At 43.4% G+C, this 27,534-nt stretch overlaps 1 protein-coding gene across 7 annotated transcripts in view; it reads left to right on the top strand.

Annotated features, from left to right (window-relative positions):
* Positions 1-25,974, top strand: part of arhgap12b (Rho GTPase activating protein 12b) — a 63,946-nt gene extending 37,972 nt beyond the window's left edge. Inside the window, exons 3-19 of one of the 7 annotated variants that reach the window (XM_086160129.1) lie at positions 11,525-11,797; positions 13,813-13,953; positions 14,428-14,508; positions 15,380-15,502; positions 16,925-16,999; positions 17,730-17,791; positions 17,879-17,960; positions 18,132-18,254; positions 19,598-19,702; positions 19,794-19,892; positions 20,932-21,034; positions 22,009-22,128; positions 22,211-22,309; positions 22,567-22,644; positions 22,753-22,887; positions 23,055-23,160; positions 24,738-25,974. In XM_086160129.1, the coding sequence (XP_086016255.1) occupies positions 11,525-11,797; positions 13,813-13,953; positions 14,428-14,508; positions 15,380-15,502; positions 16,925-16,999; positions 17,730-17,791; positions 17,879-17,960; positions 18,132-18,254; positions 19,598-19,702; positions 19,794-19,892; positions 20,932-21,034; positions 22,009-22,128; positions 22,211-22,309; positions 22,567-22,644; positions 22,753-22,887; positions 23,055-23,160; positions 24,738-24,912 (1,980 nt within the window). In that variant the 3' untranslated portion in view covers positions 24,913-25,974. The remainder of the gene's footprint in view (positions 1-11,524; positions 11,798-13,812; positions 13,954-14,427; positions 14,509-15,379; positions 15,503-16,924; positions 17,000-17,729; positions 17,792-17,878; positions 17,961-18,131; positions 18,255-19,597; positions 19,703-19,793; positions 19,893-20,931; positions 21,035-22,008; positions 22,129-22,210; positions 22,310-22,566; positions 22,645-22,752; positions 22,888-23,054; positions 23,161-24,737) is intronic. The other 6 variants (XM_086160130.1, XM_086160132.1, XM_086160133.1 and 3 more) reach the window with 6 other exon arrangements.
* Positions 25,975-27,534: the final 1,560 nt, after the last annotated feature.

The following is a 27,534-nucleotide window of genomic DNA, read 5'->3' on the forward strand; positions in this document are numbered from 1 at the left end:
AATACTAATGCATCCCCTCAAGGGAGGGGGCTTATAATGTCTGGATTAATAAGAATTATCCCCAGTTTCAGTCTCCAGAATCTAATAAGTAAATTCAAGTGGCATCAGTTGCTAACAGATGCTGTAAGGTCATTGGCAGGTTGCGTCATTACTGCAGCCAGGATTCATTTATTAGGCCCTGTTCCTTTCTGTTGCCACTGCGTGGAGCGTATGCAGAAGCCATCACATCCTGCTCCTCAGTGTGATTGATTAGTTGTGTGTGTAAGTGTGTGTGTAAGTGTGTGCGTGTGCAACAGATTGCGGTGCAGCTATGTCATTCTTCCCCCCAAAATCTGTCTTGCGCTGTTTTGAATTCACATATCTTCCAAGAAGGATTGCAGATTTGGCAGAGGAGAAATACGAGGTCAGTGGGGGGTTGGGAGCGGCACCTTAGCAACAAGAGGGACGGCAGGCCACTGGGAGTCGCTCTCTCTATGGCAGCATTTGACCCCCACCATCCCCCCAACCTGTATAGGGGAAACATAAGAGCCATGAGCACAAACACACACACATACAATGAGAGGAGCGCCTGCACCTCTCATTCTCTCATCTGCGCATTTCATTCGGCAGTGAGTTTGAAACTGTTTGAGCAGTTCTGATTAATGTACTGTGAGAGCAAAGAAACACACACCAAGGGACAGGGAGACAACACACGCTTAGATTCTCCTGCAGGGGCGCAGGTGTTCTCTCTACAAGCTGCTTGTTACAAAAATTATGAAAAATACTGACGGTATGCCTTCTATGCAAAAAGTCATTTCTCCCATTTTTTTTCCCCTGTGTAAGTTAGCATCGTCATCACGTAAACACACGCACACACACCATGCCTGGTGATATTTGAGAAATGCATCCAGACACACACACACACACACACACACATTTTCAAACACCCTAGGAATGTGTCCATATGCTGTAAAGAGAGGAATGATACTAAAAAGGGGAAGCCTGGCTCACCAATGTTCTCTTTCACGCTCCAACTCAAGTTAAGCCCCAAATAGCAGCCAAACCCTATGATCCATTGGGTACCTCTAAAATAACCATGGACGCCCTGTCCCAGATATGAATTGTCTGATTCTCTCGCTCAAGTTTAGCTCTCCATGCAGTAGAATCCATGGGCTCAGCGCTGCAGTCTGCTCCTTGGCCAACAACAGCGTTCCCCATATGCGCCTGAGACAAAACGTGGCTGCAGGCATTCCCCCGTCCTCAAAATCCGCCCCCTCGCTCACCCATTAATATTTCAAGAGGAAAGCTGGTGAGAGGCACCTGGCACATGCATACAGTCGCTCACCATTATTCAAAACATTCTGGCTTGCATTTGAAACATAACTGACAGTAATGTCTCTATTTGGTGTTTTTTACTCTGTCAGCTCATACATCCGTCTTCTGACAGTTATCCTGCACTCAGGGTTGCAAGGGATGCTGGAGCCTATCCCAGCTGTCATTGGGCGAGAGGCGGGGTACACCCTGGACTGGTCACCTGTCAATTGCAGGGCCATATATACAGACATACAACCATTCATTCACTCATTTGGGGCAATTTTCCCAATTCTTTCCAATTAACCTGCTGCATATTGTTGGACTGTGGGAGGAAACCAGAGAACCTGGAGGAAACCCAGGCAGACACGGGGAGAGCATGCGAAATACACAGAGAAAGGTCTCCTTATCGGAATCAAACCAGGCCAAAGCGCTAACCACTGCGCCACCGTGCCACCCTCTGTCAGCTCATTTGTAGTTTTTTCTTGATCAAAACGAAAAAGAGCAATAATCTCTTGAAGAAGTCTGACCCCTTAGCAGTCTAATGATGTGATGATTTGAGTAGAAATGAGAAAATAATACTTGGATTCAAAGTTAGACAGGAACATTGAACCATAGGGCCAATAACTTAAACCCTATAGAGCTAATGACTGTACAACAGGAGAAGAGATTGAACTCATTTATGATTTGGAAAATGGTTGGTTTGGAAAATGCAGGAAAGGGTCCTTAAATGAAAGATAGCTAATAATAATAATAATACACATTTTTTTCTTTTCTTTTGCATTGAAGTCAAATGTGAGATTAAAACTATTTTTATTGCCAAAGAAGAGAACAATTTTTAAGTCTTTCTTTCTTTTTTTAATCATTGATAGAGCTCGACATTAACATTGCTCTTGCTCATAACACACTTTTGACGGTAAGCGTCTGCTAAAAATCTCTAGGATTTGCTTGAAAGGTTCTTAAAGTATTACATTTAAAGGAATGTAGACACAATCTCCAATTTATCCATGAATTAACACATCCTGTGCTTTCCACCTTTCTACTTCCTGCTGGTCACCAAAAAAAGGAACATCTGCCTCATTTAGATTTTGCTCTGAAAATGTTCGATAAAGGTAAATATCACACTTTTTTCATATCAAATATCCTCTCATCAGCCCCTTAGGGCTCTTTGCCTTTTATTCCCCAGCCAGTCATGGTCTATCACCAACTGGATGTAATTCTACAAATGCAAACTGAGAACTTTGTGGTCTTATCAGCTCAGGGCCAAAAGGTTAATTGCTCCCATGTTTGTCAAGGCATAGTTTCCCTTGATTTGCGGAATGAACGTAGCTGTGGTCGCTCCTGAGGGAAATGGTGCTGACTCACTTTCATGCCGCTGTTTTTGCCAACTTTTCTGTTGTGTGTGCGTGCGTGTGTGCGTGCCTGTGTGTCGGCACTCACACTGTTGCATTTGTGAGTGAAGTCAATGACGTCACCTGATCACAGAGCTTGAACATCTACTACAGTGAAAAGCTGGAATTCTTTGCTGAGGAAATTGAATAACAGTGTGTGTGTGCTTGTGAGTTTAACCATCATTTTTGCAGCACATGACCGCCACTGGCAAAGATACAGGGTTGGGGGGACTTTGGCTCACAAAATGCCACAATGGTGATGATGGGGGGAATGAGCAAATGCGATCCAGCTGATGTTCAACGAGATGGAAATGTAGGTTAATCTGGTCATATGGACCCAACCATCATCAACACTGTCATATCTCCTGAATTGGGGTAACAAGGGGGATGGTTTGGTGTTGGCAAAGGGAAAGAAACGATTTAAAATTGGTCAACAAGTAAAGAGAACGGCTCAGAAAAATGGTCATCAAATGTTGCCAGCTTATCACAAGATGTAGCAAATATGGGTTCTTGGAGAGAGCAAGCACGGGGGCTGGACATTGTGAAGAGGCCAGTGTAGGAATATGAGAGGACTGAGGATAAAAGAAGAGAAGGGGGGCCCTCTGACCCCCCCATAACTCTGAGTCAAGCTTTGAGCCGCTCCATTGCACTACTGCCTCATTCACTTGGTGTTTCCATGATCACGGATCCCTTCAGCCACCTCTCCCACCAACCCACTTCACTTAACCACACTTCCTTCAACCTGCTTTTCAGCTAATTCAATTGCACAATCACATTATGTACTGCACTTATCGTGTGAGTGGACACATACCTTGAGAAGTGACGGGGATATTATCTGTGGCACAAGATAGTGGATCTTAGAGACTTAACAATATGTGATAATCTTAACATTCCTGAAGGTGATGGTTTTCCAAGATACCTTTCAAATGAAGTAATTTTCTCAAGCAAAAAAATTAGATTCAATGCTTGCTAGTGTATCGGTCACACTATCACAGGTTTACAGCCTTGCCTTTCTAACCATTTGCCATTCACTGCTTATTGGGTCCAAGACATCTGCGAGTGAAATCTATAGTAACTGTCCACCCATTGGGTAGGCTAGTTAACTCGCTATCTACGCTGACCAGGCCAGTCCTTTGGATACCTTTCAAGTGTCTGTTCCCTCAGTCGAGTCAGCCAAACCACTGTGCAATCTTGGGTGGTTGACTCAGGGGTGGCTTAAACCATTTTTTACAGAGGTGTTTAGCAAAGAGTCTGTCTTCTCAGTCTATTGCCACCAAAACCTCAAGTTCAGCATCTGTTTTGCAGACTTAATTCCCTGTTGAACTCCCGGGCATTTTGTGTTCTACAGAGCTTTCACCACCCCTGTCAATGATGTCAGGTGCCTTGTGTTTGTAATAAAGGCCTCTGGGAACTCACGGTGCCCGTCCGGACATTTCTGTTCCCCTTTAAGTTTCAGCCAATCCATGCAACAAACCAGACCCACCCAAGATAACCGGCCAGTTATTCACAAAACTATTGGAGTCACAGTTAATGGTTGGATTTTAGGTGATTCTGTACATTAAAATGTACCTCTGCAGGTCTGCCTGGTTGCCATACTTATTTGATGGGTGATTTTAATACAGACAGCTCCAGACTATTGAAATGAATGGGACCAAATTGCGGTAGAGGCTGATATTTTTAAGACTTGTTTGAAACGCGGAAATGCTCAAGACTATATTTAATTTGTCTCCAGGACATTGTTTGTTTGGTCATCTCCCTTAGCCAAACATTGGGTTCTTTCTCCTGTAACATCTGATGAGTTAATAACTTGATCAGTAAATATCTGTGACCCATGCTCTTTTTTTTGTTTGTTGTTCCAGTGTGAAAGGGATATTATTTAGTTTTTATGCAAGCTGATAACCGGTCTTCAACAAAATATGATTCATATTGAATACATCCTTTTTTTTTTTCTAAAAAGAAGACCAAATAGTTGCTCATTTTAGATACGTATCTGAAATTGTGTTGTTTTTGTTTGCGTATGCTTTTATCAGTAATTTTTGAGCTGGTGCTGACTTTCCTTTGAGGGTAATTGATAGCTGATGTTTGGTACTTTACTCGCTCGTGTTCACTGATGAGCTGATGACTTTGGTTGGGTTTTTATAGCAGGTCTGCTCTCATATTCTTTAGCACAGAATCTGTGTCATTCCTGTTGTGGAGAATGAGTAAAACACTGTGAATCACTGGAAGAACCAAAGGGCGCACACTCATTATTACCTGTGGAATTCTGTCCATCTTTGGTCTGGCACTATAACCCAGCGAAAGCAAATTAGTGATTTGTTTTGTAGATGTGGATATTTGCCGTTTTATTAGTAGCCGGTTGTAACATTGCTGACTGGGATATATGTCACCCGCTGTATCATTTTGAAATCCCAAAGATCCCAAAGTTCAGAACTTTCCTAACTAATTGCACCAAATGGAAATGGTTCACCCCTGTCATGTTTAACTCGCTGTGCCACATATCACTGAACGGCCAGTCCTTGCTGCCTGACATGAAAATTGAAGGATGTACGAAGCAGCACGAAGTGTCAAGGCATAAATCCATTTCCTTTGCAGTCAAAAAGCTGATTGCAGCCACTCTATGTACAGTGTGGTTGCAGAGCAGGTGGCGCACGATATCCCTTATCCGATATCTCTGTCAAAATATACGCAGATTTCATCCTGTCTTGAATTGGCCACCTCTCAATTTGAGGAGAGGCTGCTCACTGCATTGAGAGCCACCACATATTCCTTTTTTAACACCAAAGTCACAAGCTACAGAAAAATTGGGTCAACTCTGCATCAGCTCTCACCTTGCACTATTTTAAACAGTTGCCCCCTTTTCAACCCACGCTCAGTCCACGAAAAGAAAGCTTATATGTGCTTTAAACATAATGAGTCCATTTACAGGATTACAGGATTGGGGATTTTTTTCTTTTGTCAGCTCGCAATTGTGGTATAGGCTGCCTCTTTTGAGCATAACAAGGAAACGAGAACTATTGTTGGGTGCTCTAGTTTCGCTGTGCCTCACAAGATCCTGGCGTCAGCACCACTGCAGCAAGGTGACTTAATCACGTCACAGATCGGAAGAAAAAAAAAGACGAGGAAAGACACCGCCTCTTCCCGGCGTGTATGGAGTGCGTCCGTGTTCAAACAGCTGCATGAACGCTCCGCGTCTCAAAGCACATGCGTGGTGATGCTGCAGTGTGGGTTGCCATGTGTTCTGATAGAAAACCCCTCCCCCTAACGCTACTTTCCTCATGGCCAGATACATTTGATGGAGACCCCCCTCTGACAATCCAACCCAGCCCTAGGGAGGACACCTAGTGGATACGTGTGACAAATGCAAGTCCACATCCCCCATTGCCCTCACCCTGACCTGCACACTTCTCTGCAGCCAGGAAAAAAATATTGGTTTAATCTGCAGCACCCTGCAAGGCTCGGGCATTTTGCACGGATCGCATAAGCACAGTGGAATTAAAAAAACAGCAGAAAAAGGGCAATATCGAGATTAATTTCTGACATTCGGTGTCATGGGCAGTGAAGCGTTATCTCACCAAGCTCCATTTGGCAGTCAGCTCTCATTAGCTGTCTAATTCTTACTGTGTGTGTTTGTTCCCTCAATCGTCATACACTCTGTCGTCTGATTTAACCGCACTGGGGTGTGGCCACAGACACTGCAGGCGGCCTAATGCATTCTGAATGTACTTAGTGTGGAGATCCTCCACTGTACTGGCCCGTAGTTGGAAATTCATTCATCAAAACTGCGCAGACATGCTACTGCTGCATGCTGCTGCCTGCTCTGTATTCTACAACACATATCTCTACCTCCCCTCATCCCTGCCCTTTATCTCACTCATTCCATCCATTCCTCATTTACATCCCCCCAAAGCTGTGGGAGTGGTCCGTCTCCCGTCTCCCCCCCCCGCCTGCATGTCCTTTCTAGATATAATTACCTATCAGTCTGCGGGTTTCTCGACCCCCTTCCTCACAACCCTATCTCGCCATGTTTCATTCACTCCAAAGCCAAACCGGAAGGCTGCCTGTGAGAATTGAGCCCTGGTTTGATTTACAATTAGGTCGGTGGAAAGGACTTCACTGAGTGGAGTGATGTCCCAACCCCACCCAGGACCAGTGCAGGGCACATGATGAGTGATTCCTCTGGGTGAAAATGCTGATACTGGGAAACAATGTTCTCTCTGAGTGAATATTAAATAACTTTAGTACTTTCATGAACAATACAGCCTGCATTCACAGTGCAACCTGAAAATGTATTCATTATTTACACAATATTCCAGCCACTGGGCATTTTTAGATGGATTTTTTTTATATACAACTGCAGCTGTATTCATGTCTTGTTTGGAAAATGCCCAAATAATTGAACATATCCAAGTAATTCTATCGTCTTTTATTAATTTACATGTATTGGATATGCCCATGTAGGCGGCACAGTAGACTTTGCAAAAAGGAAGGAAATGGCTGGAGTGAACACTTTTTTCCAGAAAAGACAGGAATATAGGGTAACTTATAAGTGTGGAGGTAGGAGCATGCATCTTGGGTCTGGCTACATCTTGTATAGACGAGGTAACCTGAAAGAGATCAGTGACTGCAAAGTAGTTGTAGATGAGAGCGTAGCCAGACAGCATTGGATAGTGGTTTGTAGGATGAATCTGGTGAAAAGGAAGCTCAAGAGGACAAAGGCAGTGCGGAGGACAAGGTGTTAGAAGTTGGAAAGGGAGGAGTGTTGTGTAGTTTTCAGGTAGGAGTTCAGAAAGGCTCTGAGTGGTCAGGGAGAGCTTCTAGATGATTGGACAACCACAGTCAATGTTATTAGGGAGACAGCTTGGAGAGAACTTGGTGTGTCAAGGAAAGCAGATAAGGAGACTTGGTGGTGGAATAAGGAACTGCAGGAGTATATACAGAGATAGGGGTAAGCAAAGAAGTGGGACACTGAGAGGACTGAAGAGAGCAGACAGGAGTACAGAGAGGTACATCATAGATTAAAGATAGAGGTAATAAAGGCAAAACAAAGGGCGTATGATGACTTGTATGCTTGGCTGGACAGTAAGGAGAGAGAGAATGATCTATACAGGTTGGCGTAGCAGAGGGATGTACAACAAGTCTAGGTGATTAAGGATAGAGAGGGAAATGTATTAACAGATGCGAGAAGAGTGATTGGAAGATGGAAAGAGTACTTTGGAGACTTGATGAATGTGGAAAAGGAAAGAGAGGCAAGGGTAGAAGAGGTGACAATTGTATTTCACAAAGTTGAAGAGATTAGTAAAAGTGAAGCGAGGAAGGCATTGAAGAGGATGGAGAGTGGAAATGCAGTTGGTCCTGATGATATACCCGTGGAGGTGTGGAAGTGTCTCGGAGAGGCAGCGATAGAGTTTACCGACCAGATTATTATACAGGATCTTAGAGAGTGAGAAGATACCTGAAGAATGGAGAAGCGTGATGGTGCCCATTTTCAAAAATAAGGGGGATGTGCAGAATTGCTGCAACTACAGAGGGATAAAGTTGATGAGCCATACAATGAAGTTATGGGAAAGAGTAGTGTAAACTAGACTGAGAGCAGAATACAGCATTTGTTAACTGCAGTATGGCTTCATGCTTAGAAAGAGTACTACAGATGCTGTATTTGCTTTGAGAATGCTAATAGATAGTAAGTACAGAGAAGGCCAGAGGGAGCTGCATTGTGTTTTTGTAGACCTAGAAAAAGCACGACAGGGTGCCAAGAGAGGAGCTCTGGCATTGTATAAACCTGAACTTGAGGAAATTTGGAGTGGGCGAGAAGTATGTTAGACTGGTGCAAGACATGCATGCTAGCTGTGAGACGGTGGTGCGGTGTGCTGTAGGGGTTATAGAGAAGTTCAAGGTGGAGGTGGGACTCCATCAGGGATCAGCTTTTAGCCCCCTCTTGTTTGCTGTGGTGATGGACAGGCTGACAGATGATGTTCAACAGGAATCTCCATGGGCCATGATGTTTGCAGATGACATTGTGATCTGTTGTGAGAGCAGAGAACAGGTTGAGGAAATTCTAGAGAGGTGGATGTATGCGCCGGAAAGGAGAGGAATGAATTTCCCAGCAAGACATTGGAATTGGAGCTGCCAGGCAGGAGGCCTCGAGGAAGACCAAGGAGAAAATTTATGGTCGCAGTGAGAAAGGATATGAAGGTAGTTGGTGTGAGAGAGGGGGATACAGAGAATAGGGTTAGATGGGGAAGGTCGATTCGCTGTGTCAACCCCTGAAGGGAAAACCTGAAAGGTGAATAAGAAGAAGATGATGTAGATTGCACGGTGGTGCAGTGGTTAGCGCTTCAGCCTCACAGCACAATCTCTCTGTGTGTGCGTGGGTTTCCTGTGGGTTCTACAGTTTCCTCCCACAGTCAAAAACATGCAGCAGGTTAATTGGAAAAATTTGCCCTAGATGAGTGAGTGAATGTTTTATGTTTGTATATGTGGCTATGAATTGACTGGCGACGAGTCCAGGGTGTACCCAGCCTCTCGCGTATTGACAGTTGGGATAGGCTCAAGTATCCCTTGCGACCCTGAGTGCAGGATAAGTGGCAGACAATGGATCGATTGAATATACCCATGTAAATGTAAGTCCGCATACATTCAGGTGAAAAAGTATATGGAAAAAACCTTGGCAAGACACAGGATGTAAATGTCAATTCAGGGTTCACCCAATCGGTCTAACAACATGATATTGAGTCCCCAGCTTTATCTTTAAATCTGTTATTGTTCAGGTGAATGACAGATTGCAGGGCGAAGCCATTGAATGTCGCCCCTAATCAGTGGTATAATCTTTCCGGAGCTCCAGTGATACACACGTATCATTCAGGTTAAATTTAGATCCCTGGACTCAGCCAGTTTTTCTGCAAACACGTCTGTCAGTGGCCAGTAGAGTTCAAATACAGGAACCACGCTGCCGGAGGAAGGTCATACTTTCACCACCGTTTCTTTTTTTTTTTTTTTTTTTTTTGCACGTTCTCGCCTACGTAAAGTTGAGCGCGATCTGGCTTGCCCCAGTCATGGCAGTCGTTTCCAGTTTCACCGTACTTTCAGCTAGTCTGTCACACACCCAGAGGGACAGAGAGGAAAGAGTGTGTGTTGGTGGGGACACATAGGGCCCGTCGGTGTCCCACTTCTCGCCATGCGCTGCACATTTACGCAGTCGCGAGGTCATCCAACAGCAGGGGAGGAAGGCGACGAGGTATTTCTATGCAGCCCCGGATGCAAAGCAACCTAGATACACACGTGGAAACTGTGAATATTGTATACCGCCGTTTTTTAATGCTGCCAGTATTTTCACAGTGTCGAATGCCAGGTGAATTCAGGCAAGCATCCACTCAGCCCACACAGACGGATCGGTTGACATAGCGTCACAGTTTACATCCCTGTTGTCCAGCTGGCAACTTTCCACCAGACACTGACAGGCAATGCCGGCCGGCCTTGTGACCGCTCGCTTCCTGGCCGTGAACATGAGTTGCAGACGAGCAGCATCTGTTGAAATAACTTGATGTCCAGATCAATTGAACATTTCGCTTTTTTTCCTTTCACCATATGGTGCATTACATAAGACTTTGCGTCATTAAAAATAGCGCAACCTATTTATTCTTTCTTTTTTGAAGTAAAAAAAGAGAACACTGGACATCTCTACTATTCAGTGTGTGCTCCATAGGTCCAAGTGGACAGCGAGCCAGATCCCTTTTAAAACACCAGAAGCACAACTTTTTTAGGTTGGACTTAATTTATCATCCGAAAAGGTTCATAGAAATCAGATAATATATAGATTTGAAGATGTCAGGTCTTAAATTGTGACTCTAAATTGCTTTTCAGCATTATTATGGAATTGATTTAAAAGTTTGATTTAAAAATCTAATGAGTTTACGCAGTTGTATTTATCCTTTTAACGCTACTAAAATGATTGCTGAATTATTTCCTGGGTCGCTGTGAATGCCACACGACCACATCCTGATTTAACTTCTGCGAAATCTGACGCATCAGTCTGTGGTATTCATCTTAGGTGAATACAGGTTTGGTTTGTCTGAGTAGAATTTAGTTTTACCTGAGCCCCACTCATGGGCCTGGCTCCATCACCCACCTTGACTTTGTCTTTAACACATAATCCCTCAAACTACATAAAAAAAACACAAGTTCATCCAAGACTTCCCTCCTGCACTTGGCACGTCGCCACCCGCTGAGCCAAAAACAGAAACAAAGTGAAATCAGCTGAATACTGCTGAGACCTTTCCACCGCTTCAGATGTTAAATGATAATTCCACAAGTGACAGGAAGTCTCATCAGGGTCCAATTTGACTCCCCCCACTCGGACGTGCTTTGATATCCTCCAAATGTACTGTCTGCCGAAGTCAGCGAGACCTCGCCGCTCCAAAATCGCCCAAATATTTTTCACAAGATCCTAAGATACGCCATGTCGTAGCCATGGAAACGGGGCTTTCTCTCTTTCGTCGAGTGACCTTTGGCGCTGCCAGATATCTGAGCCTTACGCGAAACATCTCGGCAGAGCGTCTGCATTGATTCTGTCCAAACAGGTTCACATTCATTACTGTGTTACATTACATTTCTGACATTTTATATTGTTTGCTAGAAGGAAGCACTGTTGACTATTTACTTACTGATTTTATTCATAATTGCTTGAATGATCTCCTTTTCCTTACACCGAGGAATGGAGGCCTTTCACCTTAATGGTTAACTCATTGACGTATTTAATCATGTAACATCGATAATTAACACTTTGAATAAAAAGCAAAAAACTGCCTTCTCAGACTGATATCTGTTCTGTCTCTTCTTTCCTCCAGACAACCTCTCCTTCAGGTCCAGGCCGGTCGGACTCTCCGGTCTACACCAACCTCCAGGAGTTGAAAATCTCCCAGTCCAGTTTGCCGCCCATCCCCACCGGCTCTCCCCTGCACATCCTGGGAGACTGGGAGACCCACAAAGACCTGAGTGGCAGGCATTTCTACTACAACCGGGCCACCGGAGAGCGTACCTGGAAGCCGCCTCGCACCCGGGATACCAGCAGCAGCACCAGCAGCACCCGAGGAGACAGCCAGGGCATGGTAGAGAGCGAGGTGAGGGATGTTCACGCCCAGCCTGGGTTGTGAAATTGACAGCTGACCGCAGGCCATGATTTCCTGCGCAGACACCGGATTCGGGCGTCTCCTGGGTTTTCGATATAGGGAATTGTGGTGTTGTGACAGGTGGGGATTTTCTAACTGGCAAACAGTGCCTCCGTGTGGTGTTTAGGTGCATCACAATATTACATAAGTCAGAAGAACCATTGTTTTCCATGCATTTAGTTCCTGAACCAGGTTTCAGACCCAAAAACCAGAGGTTAAAAAAAACCTCACATATTCGCCTGACTCAGGCCGCTCTCAATGCTATTGTTGTTAATTTGTATAATTTCTTATTTTTGCTTATTTTTAAATTCAAATCATTGTTCTAATGTATTTCTTGGCTTAAATGAAAATATAATAAATACATTTAAGAATTAAAAATTAAGATACCAGCAAATATCTTTTAAAGACAGAATTCCATGCAGAATTTTAAATTAATTTCTTTATTATTATTTTTTTCCCGCAAAACATGGAAAGAGACTCTACAATGCAATTGCTGATCATTTTGAGAAAATGACAACTGATCAGCCAGTTTGGCAACCCCCTCGGTGGTCCTTTTCCCCACCATCAAAACCCCTGGTAAATACTATTCATTTATTAATACGAAACTAGAGCTTTGGAGTTCTTACCTGCAATCAAAATAGAGTAAGAATTACTTAAATTTACACAAGCTGACGTATGTCTTTTTATTATTGATGGATCATTTTCTCCTCCTGTTCCCATAATGTCAAAATTAGTGAGCGGCACTCAATTCTCAATCAGGAGAACTTTCTTTGTGTTTTCACAGTATTTCCCATTGACCCGAATTGTTCACAGATCTTTTCAGAACTGAATACATTGTTTGATCCCTGTTGTCGCATTTCATCAGAATAGCAACAATGACCCTCAGTTCTCTGATTTCAGAAAAAATAAATAAAAAAGTGCTCTGAGCAGGTTTCTGACATTGAGGACCAAAATGGGCCAAACTTGTCAAATGCTATTTATTAAATTATATGTTAATCTGTTATTTCCCCTCAATCAAACAATGTTACATGTCGGAATAGCAATACACTCTTCTTTTTTATTTCTTTATCTATTCTTTTAATTCAAATGAGTGAAATAACATGCCACTGTACCTTTGTAACATCCTTTGTACCTTTGTATCCTCCTCTTTCACACCAACTACCTTCATATCCTCTCTCACTACGTCCATAAATCTTCTCTTTGGTCTTCCTCAAGACCTCCAGCCTGACAGCTCCAATTCCAGCATTCGTCTACCAATATATTCACTATCCCTCCTCTCTAAATGACAGAACCATCTTAGTCTGGTTTCTCTGACCTCTCCAAAACATTTAACATGTGCTGTTCCTCTAATAGACTAATTCCTGAATATTGTTCACCTGAATACTGTCAAGAGCGCTGAAAAATGTTACAGTATTTTGTGTAAAACAAAGTCAGCCTTATTGTCAGTTATTCCACATGGACTAGAAATACAGTGGAATCGAGATGACGTTTCTCACTTTCCAACGGTGATAGGAAATTAACAAAATAATAACAATAAAGTGCACAACAAACATGAAACAAAAGAGTGTAAAATAAACACAGATAAAATCTACTAGTACTGAGGTGAAAGGATGGCAGAGATTTAACAGCACAAAACCTGAAATGGATAAATATATTTAATTTGAATATAGAGAGCAACAGCAGAGTTTTCTCAGTCAGAAAGTTACACCATGATAAGTGAGTAACTGAAGTGGATTTAAAGGCATAAAAAATACACGCAAATAATATAAAAAACAAAGAGCAGCGAATTCACCCCAGCTAATATGTTAAGCTTAATCAAAGTGACCAAAGAGCACAGTAAATACCTTTTATGTAACAGAGAAATTATATTTATATATTCCACTGGTTTCTGCAGACATTTTAATCGCTTCTGCATTCTTTCTAAGCTGCATCTCACGTGTCTTGTCTCCTCACCTTTGCCTGCCCAGCCGCTGTCCTCAGAGGAAAACTGCCACAGCACCCACTCCAGCCAGTCAGACAGCCAGTACGGATCGTCTCCCAGAGGCTGGTTGGAGGAGCTGGACGAGCACGGACACACACTCTACGTTTCTGAATACACACAGGAGAAGGTGTGTCATTTGTGCCGCCCTCTTATTATTTTGGGGTTTGTGGAAGTTATCTATCTGCGATAGTTCTACACCTTAGTTCTCGAGTTTAGAACATGATAAACACATAGAAAAACAACAATCAGAAATAACTTTTTGAAGTCTCCAAAGACTAAATTTTTATGAAAAGAGGCTAGAGTAGGGCCAAGGGAATTCTTTAAAACTACAGAAAGACTTGATAATTTGTCTGTTTTGGATATTTTTTGGGGGGTGGGGGTAAACATTTGATCTTTTACATTTCCTTTCTAATTTTTTTGGTGGGACTGTTGTGCATAGCGTTTTGTTTTTTTTAAGTCTAATGTCATCACAAAGGCCCTGAAACAAATTGGGACATTTAAGGAATCCTTGCATTATTGGGAGTCGCCAGCATGTAGCTCCCGTATCCTCCCCCAGGCCTGGTTTCTTTTCCTGGAAGTTGATTGTTCTGTTTGCTCGCAGTGGATAAAACACATGGATGAACAAGGCCGGCCCTACTATTACAGCGCAGACGGGTCCAGATCAGAGTGGGAACTGCCAAAGGTAAAAAAAAAAGGGCTTCACAAATTACATCCTACAATTCCGAACCCGTTCAGAAATCCCTCAGATGATAGGTATTTTTTATTTTTTTGCAAAATTTGCGGATGACAATCAGTAAAGATGTTAATCCCCTGAGCAGTGCAGCAGCTGGTCATTGTTCGGTTCTCAAAGCAGGCATGCAATTTTCTTTTAGGACAATCTTGTTATTACCATTACAAGATTAAGGTCCTTTATCACCAGTATTTAGGTGATGTCTATCTTGTACTTGCTGACCATTTTTAGCCAATTTCTTCTCCATTTTTAAGCATTTTCTCAAGTTGTTTGTCAAATATTGATCTTTTTTTTTGCTAAATCTTCCAAACTGTTTCCTGCTTCACTTTATAAAATGATTGGAAACTACTGTTTAATACTGTAAAAATAACTAAAAAAACTAAAATTTCACTTTTAACACATTGCTCGGATCACAATATTCTTGGCAATACGTGTTGGAGCCGAAGAACAGATTCCAATATCAGAACCCTGCATCCAACAAGGCAAGCAGCCTTGTTATTTTAAATGAGTGACCATTCGAGAGTCTCCAAGAGGAACCTTGTTTGGTCGGGGATCCAGGTGACAGACTATTAATGGCTCATCGGCTCCTAATCTCGGGGCGTTAGAGCGGATTAGAATAGACAGTTCCATTCTCAGAGTGATCGGCCATCAGCTCGGACGGCAGGTCGCTCAGGAAACTGTAGTCTCCAATGGTGACTCTTCAATGGTGCTGTGGACTGTGAAAGGAGAGGTAGGGTGGAAGGGAGAAAAGGAAGGGGTCCACTTGTGAACCCCAATGGTAAACTCCTAAACATCAGCTCTGCCGTCTGTTGTCGCCCCGCAGTACAACATCTCCCCGCAGTCCGGCGAGGTTCCCAAGAGTCGCAGCCTGGAGAGGAAGCAGCAAGAGCCCATTGTTCTCACCAAGTGGAGGCACAGCACCTACGTCCTAGATCTCAATGACAAGGTAGGAACGTGGGTCCAGCAACAAAGGGGTTTTAAAAACAAGACAACAACCGCTGCTAGGTTACTGAACATTATGTCTCCAAGCGTAAGCACCGGATAAGTTGTCAACAAATTAGCGCAGAGAATCACACATCACATTATAATGTGCTTTTTTTATTTTGCGACAATACAGTCAGTTAATTTTTCCTCCATTGCCTATCAGCAGATCTTGGATTCCAGTTGAAATTGTTTGTCAAACAGGACATTTAACTCAAGACCGAAGGAAGCACCTTTTTCCATTTCAAAACAGATACCAATTTACATGTGAATTTCAACTGCCTCGTCACACTTTTCTTTACCCGCCCACCGATTGGCTGTTTCAGACGCTCTTAACTCTCGGCATGTAAAATGGGGACGGGTCCAAACCTCAGTCCGCATCTTGCTTCTTAACACCTGTGTGAATTCCCTGTCCTCCAGATTATGTATTATGCAACCATCAGCTTTAAAACATTCCCCCAGGATGATAAACCGCAGAAACGGACACTTGGACAATGGGTTAAAATGTCATTTAGGACTTAAGGATTTACTGGAAAGAATATTTCTAAATGGCCCTTTACTTAACTTATTCCATACATTTAAAATCTACCTCATTCTGAATCCATAGTATTTACATTTATTTTCCTCAAATTAGTTTTAGAAAATGCCTTGATTGAAACAAAGTGAGTTATTGAAACTTCTACATTTCGTCCATGACCGGGAAGCTCCTGGTTCAATTCCCGTGAATGATGTTGGAATTGTTTGTCCCCTCTTAATGGTACTGAAATGTTCACGACATTGTCATTTTTCAATATACTCATAGAGTCTCCATGGCGATGGGTTTTTATCTAAGTTGGTGTAAGAATATTAGAAAAAGTGCCAAATGTTGCCAGACCTCCGTCTGATCATGTGGTCCTGCGAGGAGAAGGCTAATGGTATCGTGGATTTGTTGCAGCTCTCATTCAAACTCTGGCGGTTAACTTCCGACCCGCGCAGGAAGAGATTTCGTCTTTCTCTTTATCGCGATAAAGTTGGTACCTCCTCGTCGTCCCTAGATCTTTTTTTTTTTTTTTTTACATTTTTTTAAATCCTGACACGATCTCAGTTCTGATTGCCTGACGGTGAACCCATTGTTCACTTTGTCACTGATTGGCCGCAACCACAATATACTTTTGAAATTATCCACACATTTCTCCGCCTGTAAAAAAACACACTGACAAAAAAAAAATCAAGCGCTATCTTTTCTTTAACCCTGATCATGCAACTCCATCTGATTCCTCCGCTGGCTCTGAACCGTTTCTCCTCTCCTCACTAACCTCTGACTGATCCTCCTCACATTGTTTGTGTAGTTGACCAGGTAGCTTTCGTAGTTTTCGAAAACTCACCATTTCATGCCTCTCGTTGCCAGGAGAGTGCTCCGGCGACCAAGCAGAGCCCTCCAGACTCTGACTCCTGCCCGTCATCTCCTAAACACCCTTCGACTGTTAGTATGGCACTCACGGCTCTGCTTACACCGGCACCCGAACACCACCTTTTTGTTTGTTTGTTTGGTGTTTTTGCTCGTCTTCTCATACCTGTCGACTACTGCATGTTGCACACCGCATCCATTTTGTGTCTCATTTCACCGAGAGGCTCACAATTATTAAAAAAAAAAAAAACAGCATAACTACAGACGTGTAAATGTTACATTAGCTCTAGGTTGCCATCTGCTGGTGATTTACAGATACGACAGCCACCAGCTCGGCCTATGCTAGTTCCATTAGCTTCTCGGACACAGTGCTTACCGGTGTTAACAGGGCTTTTTAGCCCGTTTTTTTTCTATTTATCCGTATTTTAACAACTTTTAACGAAGATATACTTTCAATTTTTTTCATTCATCTAATAGCCTGGAAGAAATTATCGTAAAATGTAGAAAGTGTGCGTGTGTGTTCATTTTTTAAAGAGAAAAGTTTGTATCACCCCTGTATCTTAGCCGCCTGACAAGACACAGTACAGCTTTCCAACATCCATCATGTCCGAGGAAATTTAAGAGAGCTCAGGGAAAAATATCTAGGCAGTGTTGTTCACTGAGGTTTTTTAGTTAATACACACTTTGAATCAACCTCCTGTGACGGGATGTGGGACCAGAGGTCCAAACAGGCTCCAGCGCTCAGCTTCCATTTGTCGCCGCATGCTCCTGCAGGCGCTTAACCGGCCTGTCTTTCCTTCCGCAGCCCTCGGAGAAATGCGGCGTCCTCAACGTCACCAAAATCACAGAAAACGGAAAGAAAGTCAGGTGGGGATCGAGCCGCTCACAGTGCCTTGAATGTTCAGCTCTCACATCCACTAACCGAGGGCCTTTTGTTTAATTGTTCTGCCGCAGGAAGAACTGGACGTCCTCATGGACGGTGCTGCAGGGCTCCTCCCTGCTCTTTGCTAAGGGTCAGGGGGCCAGCACTAGCTGGGTATGTATCCCATAGACCTGTATGCTCCCCTCCCCATGTTTTTTTCCTTCTAAATATTCCCTTCATCCCTGTTATTTCTCTCCTCCCTGTGCATTGTCAGTCTTCATCCCCACCTGTGCTGTGACTGTAGCCATCCTCTGTTTATTGCTCTCTCCTTTCCTTTTCCTCAAGTCGTATTACCGCAGCGGCTCCATCCCAGAGCTGCTCCTCACTCTCCTTAGCACCTGGAAGCGTTCAGTCAAGCCCCGCCCTGCTGTCTCCTATGTGAACTGTCGGCCTGTACAGGCGGCCGCTGTATGTCCCTCCTCTCTGCATGTGTTGCTTCCCTGACTGCCTCTTCCCTCTCCCTCACTTCTGCCTCCGCCCGATTGCCTTTTTCGTTTGAATCTTGAGTCGATAATGTTAGCCGATCTAGCTGAAATCCCGATAATAGTTTTAATTTCCATGCATTGGGAACACGGCACATAATATTGTTCAAAAAATAGCAGCGTCAGCATTTTGCTTCTCAAACTTAATTTTTGATTGTATAAACTGCAAAATCTTTAGCATTCTAGTGAATCATAAACTTATATTTAGTTTTATAAACGCTGTTTCTGAGAGCTGTCTCACATCTGCATTGCATGCCGTCACCCAACTTCTGGCACCTATCACCGGGTATAATTTTAATGTGACGTGACAAGAATTAAACAGGCACCTTTTATTTTCTTAACGGTGTCTGCCACTTAAATAGTAGAATTTAGATAAGGTTTTTGTTTCGGTAGTGTGTCACAGTAACTTTCTATTGGCTGTATGGCTGAAGGGGGGAAATGTGGGGAAAATTTGAGTAGAAAAAGTTGGTAAAAGTGCCCCGCGCTGGTCAGAGGAACCAGTTTAAGACTATTTGCATTCATTGAAATGTTCAAAGCCATCGTCAGCCAACACAAAGCTGCATGGAGACAAATGTCTGAGTGATGAAAACTCGACACAACGCGCCTCCTCCCAAACAGCTGCCATCCAGCAGGTTAAATCCCAGACCCTGTTTGGCGTGGAGTCAGATTGTTGCTCTCGAGGAATCTTCATAGGAGCGCACCTCGCAATCACATGAGAAAGTCTCACATCATTAGCGCCTTCAGTCCCGACACCTTCTTCATTATTTTCGAGTAGAAATGTATCACGTGGTTCACCAAATCCATGTGCTGGTGTGTTACAACAGTCTCAATAGCACGTGGTAGATTTTTTTTATTAATATTACAGTTTACTAAATCTGTTTGTGGGACAACATTATTAACCAGAAAGCATCTTGATGACAATTAATTTTTGCAGTGGGGTGATATTAACAAGCTTTGTCCATTTCTATCATGAAACAACCAATAAATCAGAACGAAACTTTCCGCCACAGCCCCCATTTAATCTGCTTATAACATCATTAACCAAACTAACATTGTTTTTTTCCCCCCTCCTTTTCTAAACAGAATGCAATCGTCGAATTAGATGTACCGTCTGTGCTTTTAATTATTCTTATCCTGAACAAACAGCATTTAGTGGTTCAGCATCTGTAAATACAAAGCTCTGACACACACACACACACACATAAATACACACACACAGGCCGCTTTGTGCAGCTCTGCTACTGTCAACTAAGCGTCCCTGTGTTTCAGAAGTTTGGTAGCAACCAGTCCAAGCCGGAGTTCACCATTGACCTGCGTGGTGGCTCAGTGGAGTGGGCCTCCAAGGACAAGTCCAGCAAGAAGCACGTCATCGAGGCATGTTCATATAATGTGCTGTCACCGGGCGTTTTTGTTCAAAACACAGATTTTCAACTTTGATTTTCCTCTTTTTTTTTCTGCTTCCTAGCTAAAGACCAGGCAGGGATCTGAGCTGCTGATCCAGTCAGAGATCGACAGTGTCATAAACGACTGGTACCGGGCCCTGACGGAGGCCATCAACACACACGTAAGCGGACTGGGTCACCTAACATTAACAAAACAACACTAACACTCGTCAGGGAGTGACATCTGATCGTCTGACACCCCTATATACAGCATCATAGCATATATGCTGTCATTCGTGTTGTTGTTTCATATCCCAAATTAATTGCATTTCATTCCGCTGCGATCCCTCTCAAACCTCCCGGAGAATGCTGTTACAAAGCAGACAGGCTTTCCAACACTGTAAATGGGGAAGTCAGCAATATTATACCCGAGCGGAGCCAAAACTCTCAGCGGTATTTACCGTACGTGTTGTAGAATCGAAAATCACGGGTTTCGTTACTTGTTGTTTGGGGTAGAGGTCAGAGGCTGGCAAGATATGTGAATTTAGATAATAAATTTATGCTGAGTTATATTCATAACATATATGTATATATATATATATATATACTGCTCAAAAAAATAAAGGGAACACTTGAACAACACAATGTAACTCCAAGTCAATCACACTTCTGTGAAATCATAGTGTCCACTCAGGAAGCAACACAGATTCATTTTGACTTGTTTTAAGGACATTAAATCAAAGTTGGATCAGCCTGGAGTTTGTTTTTACACTTTAAGTTTGAGTGTGATTCCTAATCCAGACCTCCATGGTTGATACAATTGATTTCCATTGATAATTTTTGTGTGATTTTGTTGTCAGCACATTCAACTGTGTAAAGAGCAAAGTATTTCACAAGAATATTTCATTCATTTAGATCTAGTATGTGTTTTTTAAGTGTTCCCTTTATTTTTATGAGCAGTGTATATATATATATATATATATATATATATATGTGTGCGTGTGTATATTCATTATAGATAATACAAAATAAAGTGCATTATTGCATGGATCTCAATGGTTTGAATTCAGAACAATCACAGTTGGCTGCTGAACTATATATCATTAAAACCTTAAAATTATCTACGTGTTAAAAGATTGATAACCGGTGACTTCATAGGTGAAAAGGTGTCTTCTAAAACCATGCAATTTTATCTTGACCATGGTGTGTCCTCGTGTCCAGGCATGGGAGTCAGACGAGGCCATCGAGGAGGACATGCCGGAGTCCCCGGGAGCAGAGAAACAAGACAGGGAGAAAGACCAGAGGGACTCAAAGAAGAACCGAGGTGAGGCGCGAGACCCACGTCTCCATTTCACGCTACACAATTCTCAGCTCCTGAGAGAAACCAAAGAAACCCCAGAGGGCTCATACCTTGCAGACATCAGTTGTGTGTAACAGTGGCGACAAATTTCAGCCAAGAGAACCCAATGTGATGGGAGGGTGAAGCTGCAGGAGATTTAACAGCTTTGTAGAATCACTGGTTTGGCTCTGGCTCCTTCAAGTGCGCCATGTGGACCCCGTAAATGCCCTTCATGCCGTTACCAGCACAGTCTAAATTAAAATGTATGAATTAAGAATTAGATATTTATAAATATTTGGCCTCCAAAGATTCTTCTTGATTCTTGTTTTTTATTTCCATTCGGTTTCTTTCTCTAAATGGGCCGTGCCCCTTTATTTGAAAATCCTCATCAGACTAATGTAGCTATGTGACTCTAAAAAACAAAGCAACATAAAACTCAAGTCTATATGAACTCTCCTCAGTATTTGCCTGATTTACATACTTTGTCTATAAATATGTAAGATCAAAAGAAATAATCTTTTATTGTCATTCAAATCCCACCCCCCCTTTTTTTACATACGTCACAATAAACGATCATTGCCAATTGCAGAGACAAAATGTACATATTTTGTCCTGATAATTTCACATAATGTGTTATAGTGTGGGGACTCATTTAAAATAGACCGCATCTTCCACACAAGATTTTTAAGATGTAGTTTAACAATAAGTTTTAATATAAACATTGTGTATATCCCGCCGCGAGAAAATGGTGTTATATTTCACTTTCCTGAGTATGAAAACATTCGTGGAGTCGGAGGGGATTTGTAGTTCAACAGTCTTACGGCTTGTCGGAAGAAAACTCGCTGAATCTTGCACCCCCCGACCTAATTTTGTTTGTAACTCAGTACAACAGGAAATCTGTCACACCCGCTACTTGGTTGTTTCTGGCAAAGCACGCTTGAAATCCTTCCTTTCCTCAGTGATGAAGACCTCTGTCAGCATGGACTCATCAGACCAGAAGAAAACCAGAATGAAGCTGAAGAAGTTCCTGACCCGTCGGCCCACCTACCAGGCAGTCCGAGACAAAGGCTACATTAAAGGTACGGCACACCGAGCGTATGAGCGGAACCGCAGACGGAAGCTTAGCATTCAGCAACCCTGTCCCTGTTTTTCTTAATAAAGATCAGGTATTTGGCTGCAGCCTGACCAACCTGTGCCAGCGGGAGAACACGTCCGTGCCCAACTTTGTCAAAATGTGCATAGAGCACGTGGAGAATACAGGTAGGAGCTCCTGTGCCCCCGAATCGAGGTAACAGCCTGATGAAACCCATCTGAAACTTAAGACCTCGGATCGCAAAGAACAACCCACTCTAATTTAGTTTTACCGGCCAAACATCCGCAAAGGATTAAGTTGGAAAAAGACAGATTTGTAGCAGCTCTCGAGATTTCAGCTGTCGCGAAACATTTCATCACCCGCAATCTTTCGGTGGAGTTTCCCGGTCGGTCTGTCACGTCTGTCCCCCATCCACACCCTGCAGGTCTCAACATCGACGGCTTGTACAGAGTAAGCGGGAACCTGGCGGTGATACAGAAGCTTCGCTTTGCGGTGAACCACGGTACGATCCAGACCTCGGCACCCGGCACATTTTAACAACAACAACGCCGCCCTCACGCTTTCTGATCTCTCAACTTGTTCGCGTCCCCACCCCCTTCCCGGCCTTTAGATGAAAAGGTGGATCTGAACGACAGCAAGTGGGAGGACATCCACGTCACAACCGGAGCCCTGAAGATGTTCTTCAGGGAGCTTCCCGAGCCCCTCTTCACATACGGAACCTTTAACGACTTTGTTAACGCTATTAGTGAGTAACCTGATGCACTCTTTACATCAGAAAATCACAGGAGTTCACACTCTAGTGTTGTTGTTTTTTTTTTTTTTGTTAATTCATCTGTGTGCGTGGTTTCTTCCACAAGATGGCAGCTCGTGCGCGTACCACCCCTGACCCGTCTTCCTCTTTCTCTGCCCCAGAATGCTCGGACCACAAGCACCGGGTCAATTCGATCAAAGACCTGATCAAGAAGTTGCCAAAACCGAACCAGGACACAATGCAAGTCCTCTTCAAACACCTGCGGAGGTAAGATGATGAGATGAGATGAGAACAACTTTATTAATCCCGAAGGAAATTGTTGTGCCCCCTGTTTCTATAATAAATACAAAACTTCAGCCATCAGAAGACTGTCTGAGGGGTATTTAAAAAAGTCTGTCTTGTAGGTTTTTTTTTTTTAAGTGTACTCACGTTCTGGATTCTCAAGTATGAACCTGGAGACTTCATTTTGACACCTTTATACTCAACCCCCGAGTCTTACATCTAATAGTAGCCACCGACATTCTTCAAATAACTGGCATCACAGGTCGTGATGATTATTTTAGATGACTTAAATGTGGACACACAAAACAGCAAAAACAAATTATGCTTGACTAAGAATCGTCACGAAAATCGTTGATTTGAAACTCAATCTCGAGGATAAGATCCAGAATTCTGGCCATTTTTTGACTTGATTTTATTTTATTTGAATTGGTTCCATCATTTTGTTTGGTTTTATTTAGATCGTCGTGTTTTTTTAAAATTCATTTTCCAAAGTTCCTAGGAAATGACATGTAAGCAGGACTGCCCTGCAGTACCACAGTGTGCCGTTTTCAGTTGATCAAATTCGATCAAATATTCCGTCTTCCTGGGATCTGAACTTTTCAGTGAGTCACGTGAAGACTTTAATTAATTCTCCTGCCCACGCAGGTGCTTGCAGGCAAACACACACACACAGAAATCCACATTGCCTCCATTTCAGCGTTTGTTATTTACTTTATATTCATCATAAACGATCATCGCTTATTGACCTGAATAAGTAGCTCCCGTATCGGAGGCCCTCTGTTGTTCGCCGACTCTCCCTCCCCCCTCGGCCCGATACCGACTTTCGAACGCCCCCGAACAGAAGCAATATGCGGTATCTCACCATCAAAAAAGTCGTATTTACCTTTTGTCAGACATCAACCCGTGGGCAAACACCAAGCCCAGCCAGTTGCCGGGGTGTATTGCCAGCCCGCCAGCCACAACATCATATGTTCACAATGACATTTCGCCCGCCTTTTTCCAATTTGCATTTATATGGCAGCATGTTTGCTTTAATTCGGCACCTATGAAGTGGCGTTTCCTGGGAATTTATAGCGTGACATTCAGCACGCCGAGGTCCCACGTACATCAGCGGGTGGATTTGATCTCCCCTCCATGAATATGTTATTGTTTTTTTTTTTTTGTTTGGTTTTTTTTTTGCACATCTGCATGTGAAGATGTAGGTTCTATTTAAAAAGACCATTATGCTCCCCGCCCGGAGCAACGAGCAAAAGGTATCGCAAGGCTCCGTCTCCAGCAGCCCCCCTCGAGACGCAAACCGGGGAGGGCTGCAGTTTACCGGATGAACGCCTCGAGCTGCTGTGAAAACCACCAATAAACACATACCTGGATCTGTTTGTGAGAAGGGCCCCAACTGATTTATAGGTGTTACCAATGCAAACCCAAAATCTGTTGATTTGTTGATTATTTATTCAAAAATAACCCCGGTAGGGTTCTGCAGCTGTGTTTTAAAACTAGAAGGGCATAACGTTTGTGAAACTCATGTTGAAATAAATGTGACTTTCGCCATCCTTATCCACCAGGGTGATCGACCACGGGGAAACCAACCGCATGACCACGCAGAGCGTTGCTATCGTGTTTGGACCGACACTGCTTCGGCCCGAGACAGAGACGGGAAACATTGCGGTCCACATGGTCTATCAGAACCAGATCGTGGAGCTCATCCTGCTCGAGTATGAGAGCATCTTCGGCAGGTAGAGGCGCCCGCCGAGAAATTGGACGCAGCCCGGCTTCCTTTTTTTTTTTTTTTTTCTCCCAACCTCACTCCCCCCCCCCACACACAGTTTTTCTTTGACTGAACTGAACATTGCTGTGGACCAAGCAGCTGGCAGGACGAAGTAGAAGAAGAAGAAAAAGAGCAACAACAAGAGGAAGACGTACTAAAAAGTCACACTCATCGACAGTTTACAAAAAAAAAAAAAAAGCATGACAAGGTGTTGCACTTAAAGTTTTGGAGAAGGAATCCAGAAGAGGAAGAGGGGGAAAAAAAAAAGAAAAGAGCAGATGTGGGCCAGTACTCCGGCCCACGTCATGCGAGCCTGGAGGGGCCGGGCGGACGTGAGCATCCGGGTGTTTGCAGAATCCCTGTGGCCAGTACTTTGGAGCCCTCGTGTCTTCAACCAGAGGCGGCAGCGGGACTGATGGCGGCCTCCCGGTGGTACCGCAGGACGGAGCTGCATCTGAACTGTGTTGTGTTCTGTGTCGTGAAGCTTGTGTCCGTGACGTGTCGGCCCCCCTCCCCTTCCCCACCGGGTGGGGGAATAATATCAATAATCAGTGTTGTGTTAACGGACCATCTTTTTTTTTTTTTTGTTGCACTTGGATGAACTGGAGTCACCCCTCCCCCCCCATTGTCATTTACCTCCTCCAAGTAGTGTTAACCCCTCACCTCCACTTGACCTGCTCCTCCCGGGGGTTTGGGCGCAGGAAAACCCGGTGTTTGTCGTCGTTCGAGGTAAATAATGGGAGTCCAACTTGAATGCCGGCGTCCCCTGTGCGTCGTCTAAACTTCGGTGCTTTCGGTGTCGGGTGGCGAAGTTGTCAGGTCCTTTATGCTCCCTCATGAATCCGAGGTGCCTCAGTGATGGCAGGAAACACCACTGAGGTCAGGCGGGGGTCAGCCCCCCCTCCACACACACACACACACACACACACACACACACACACTCATACACACAGCATCTCAACGTGAGAAACTGAATCCAGCCTCCCTGATCTGACACTCAGTTTGACCCCCGGCGTTTCGTTTATTTTTTCCCCCCTGAACTGGTACATTTCTTTTTTCTATTAATTTCATAATTATTTGAATTGATCACCTTTTTCTTTACAGTGTCTTCAATAATTTTGTTATAATGCCCCCCCCCCAAATAAATCAGCTAAAAATGAAATTACCTAAGATATATATAAGAAATTAATAAAATAAATAAAATAAGAAAAGCAATTTCCTTAAAACAAAAACAAAGATTCAAAATTAAGAGCGGAACATATATTTTTCATTAGAATTATATCTATTAAAATTACATGTCAGCGTCAGATCAGAGACGCTGCAACGGGGATGTTGTGTTTACATGTAAAAAAAAAACAAACATTTAGAATTGTTTTTTTCTTTGATCAAACTATTTATCTGTGTTTATTAAAATAAAATTAAATGACAGACCAGGACAGTACGACAAGGCCACAGTAGGAACAAGTTTTTGGCGCCAACAAGGGCCGGGCGGTGGTTTAATCGTGCTTGACTGACGTCCTCGTGTTATTTAACACACCTCATTTCTGGGAGCTGCAATGAATTGTTTGAGTGGGATTGATGAGCCTGAGCTAAGCTAATATTTAAGGAGGGAGTGCGGGTGGGGGTACCGAGAATATTTCAGGAGTGTGTGAGTGTTAGGATTCACCTAGCCTTCAAAAAGCTTCGGGAGCGCATGTACAGTGTCAGGAGCTAGGTGTCTAGTCGTGTTTCTAGTGACCGAGGTGTGTATGTGTGCGTGCGTGCGTGTATAGTGGACGGTGAACATTTCATTTTTGTAGAAATGAAAAACGCAACATTACACAGGTTGTGAAGTAAAAAAAAAACGGAGAGGCTGCAGAACAAGAGCACCACGGACTGTAACCTTAGTTTTGAAGGTGTATCTGGAGTGTTTGGTAAGCTGCACATTTTGAATGTAATTTTCCGGCTAACTGCTGTTTGTGAAATTGCTCTGTCTAATAAAAAAGAAAATCCAGAGGAAACCATAAAAAAAAGTGTGTGCCTGGATGTGAAAGTGAAAAGCGCCGATAAGGAGTCAGCTGTTTAACCTTCAATCGGGTCTGGAGCTTCACCTCTCCCTTCGCCTTTAATTACATAATTGAATTCATTTACTCAACGCCAATATCCCCGCTTATTGAATTGAGCGATTAAGCTTTCACGTCTCAATCAATTATATTTCTACCTGTTAATTATGAAATCTATTTTTTCCCCCCCATCCTCCGTCGGGCAGTTGGTCCCCCATTAGCTGATGCCTCTCCGCGTTCCAAGCCGGCTCCATCATCTGCTTGCAGGTCAGACGTGGCTGCCGACCTGAAGGCTGCGGATTAATTGATGTCTAATTAGGTAATTGCCAGTGTGCCAGCTTTGATTAAGAAGCACAAGCCTCCATCGGGTTCGCCCTATATTTCCTCGCAAGCCGCCCGGAGACCCGATGAAAATCGAACGGAAGAAGAGGGGTCTTGTTACACAGTAATAACGCAAGTTCTAACACAGGAAAATACATTACAATGCATATTAATGCGACCAGAAAGCAAACTTGACTGTTCTCTAGAACCTGACATTTGGAGCGATGTTTA

Source organism: Fistularia commersonii, chromosome 15 (assembly GCF_037954325.1).
Source record: "Fistularia commersonii isolate RoL2024-O1a breed Wild chromosome 15, RoL_Fcom_v1.0, whole genome shotgun sequence".
Classification (NCBI taxonomy): Eukaryota; Metazoa; Chordata; class Actinopteri; order Syngnathiformes; family Fistulariidae; genus Fistularia; species Fistularia commersonii.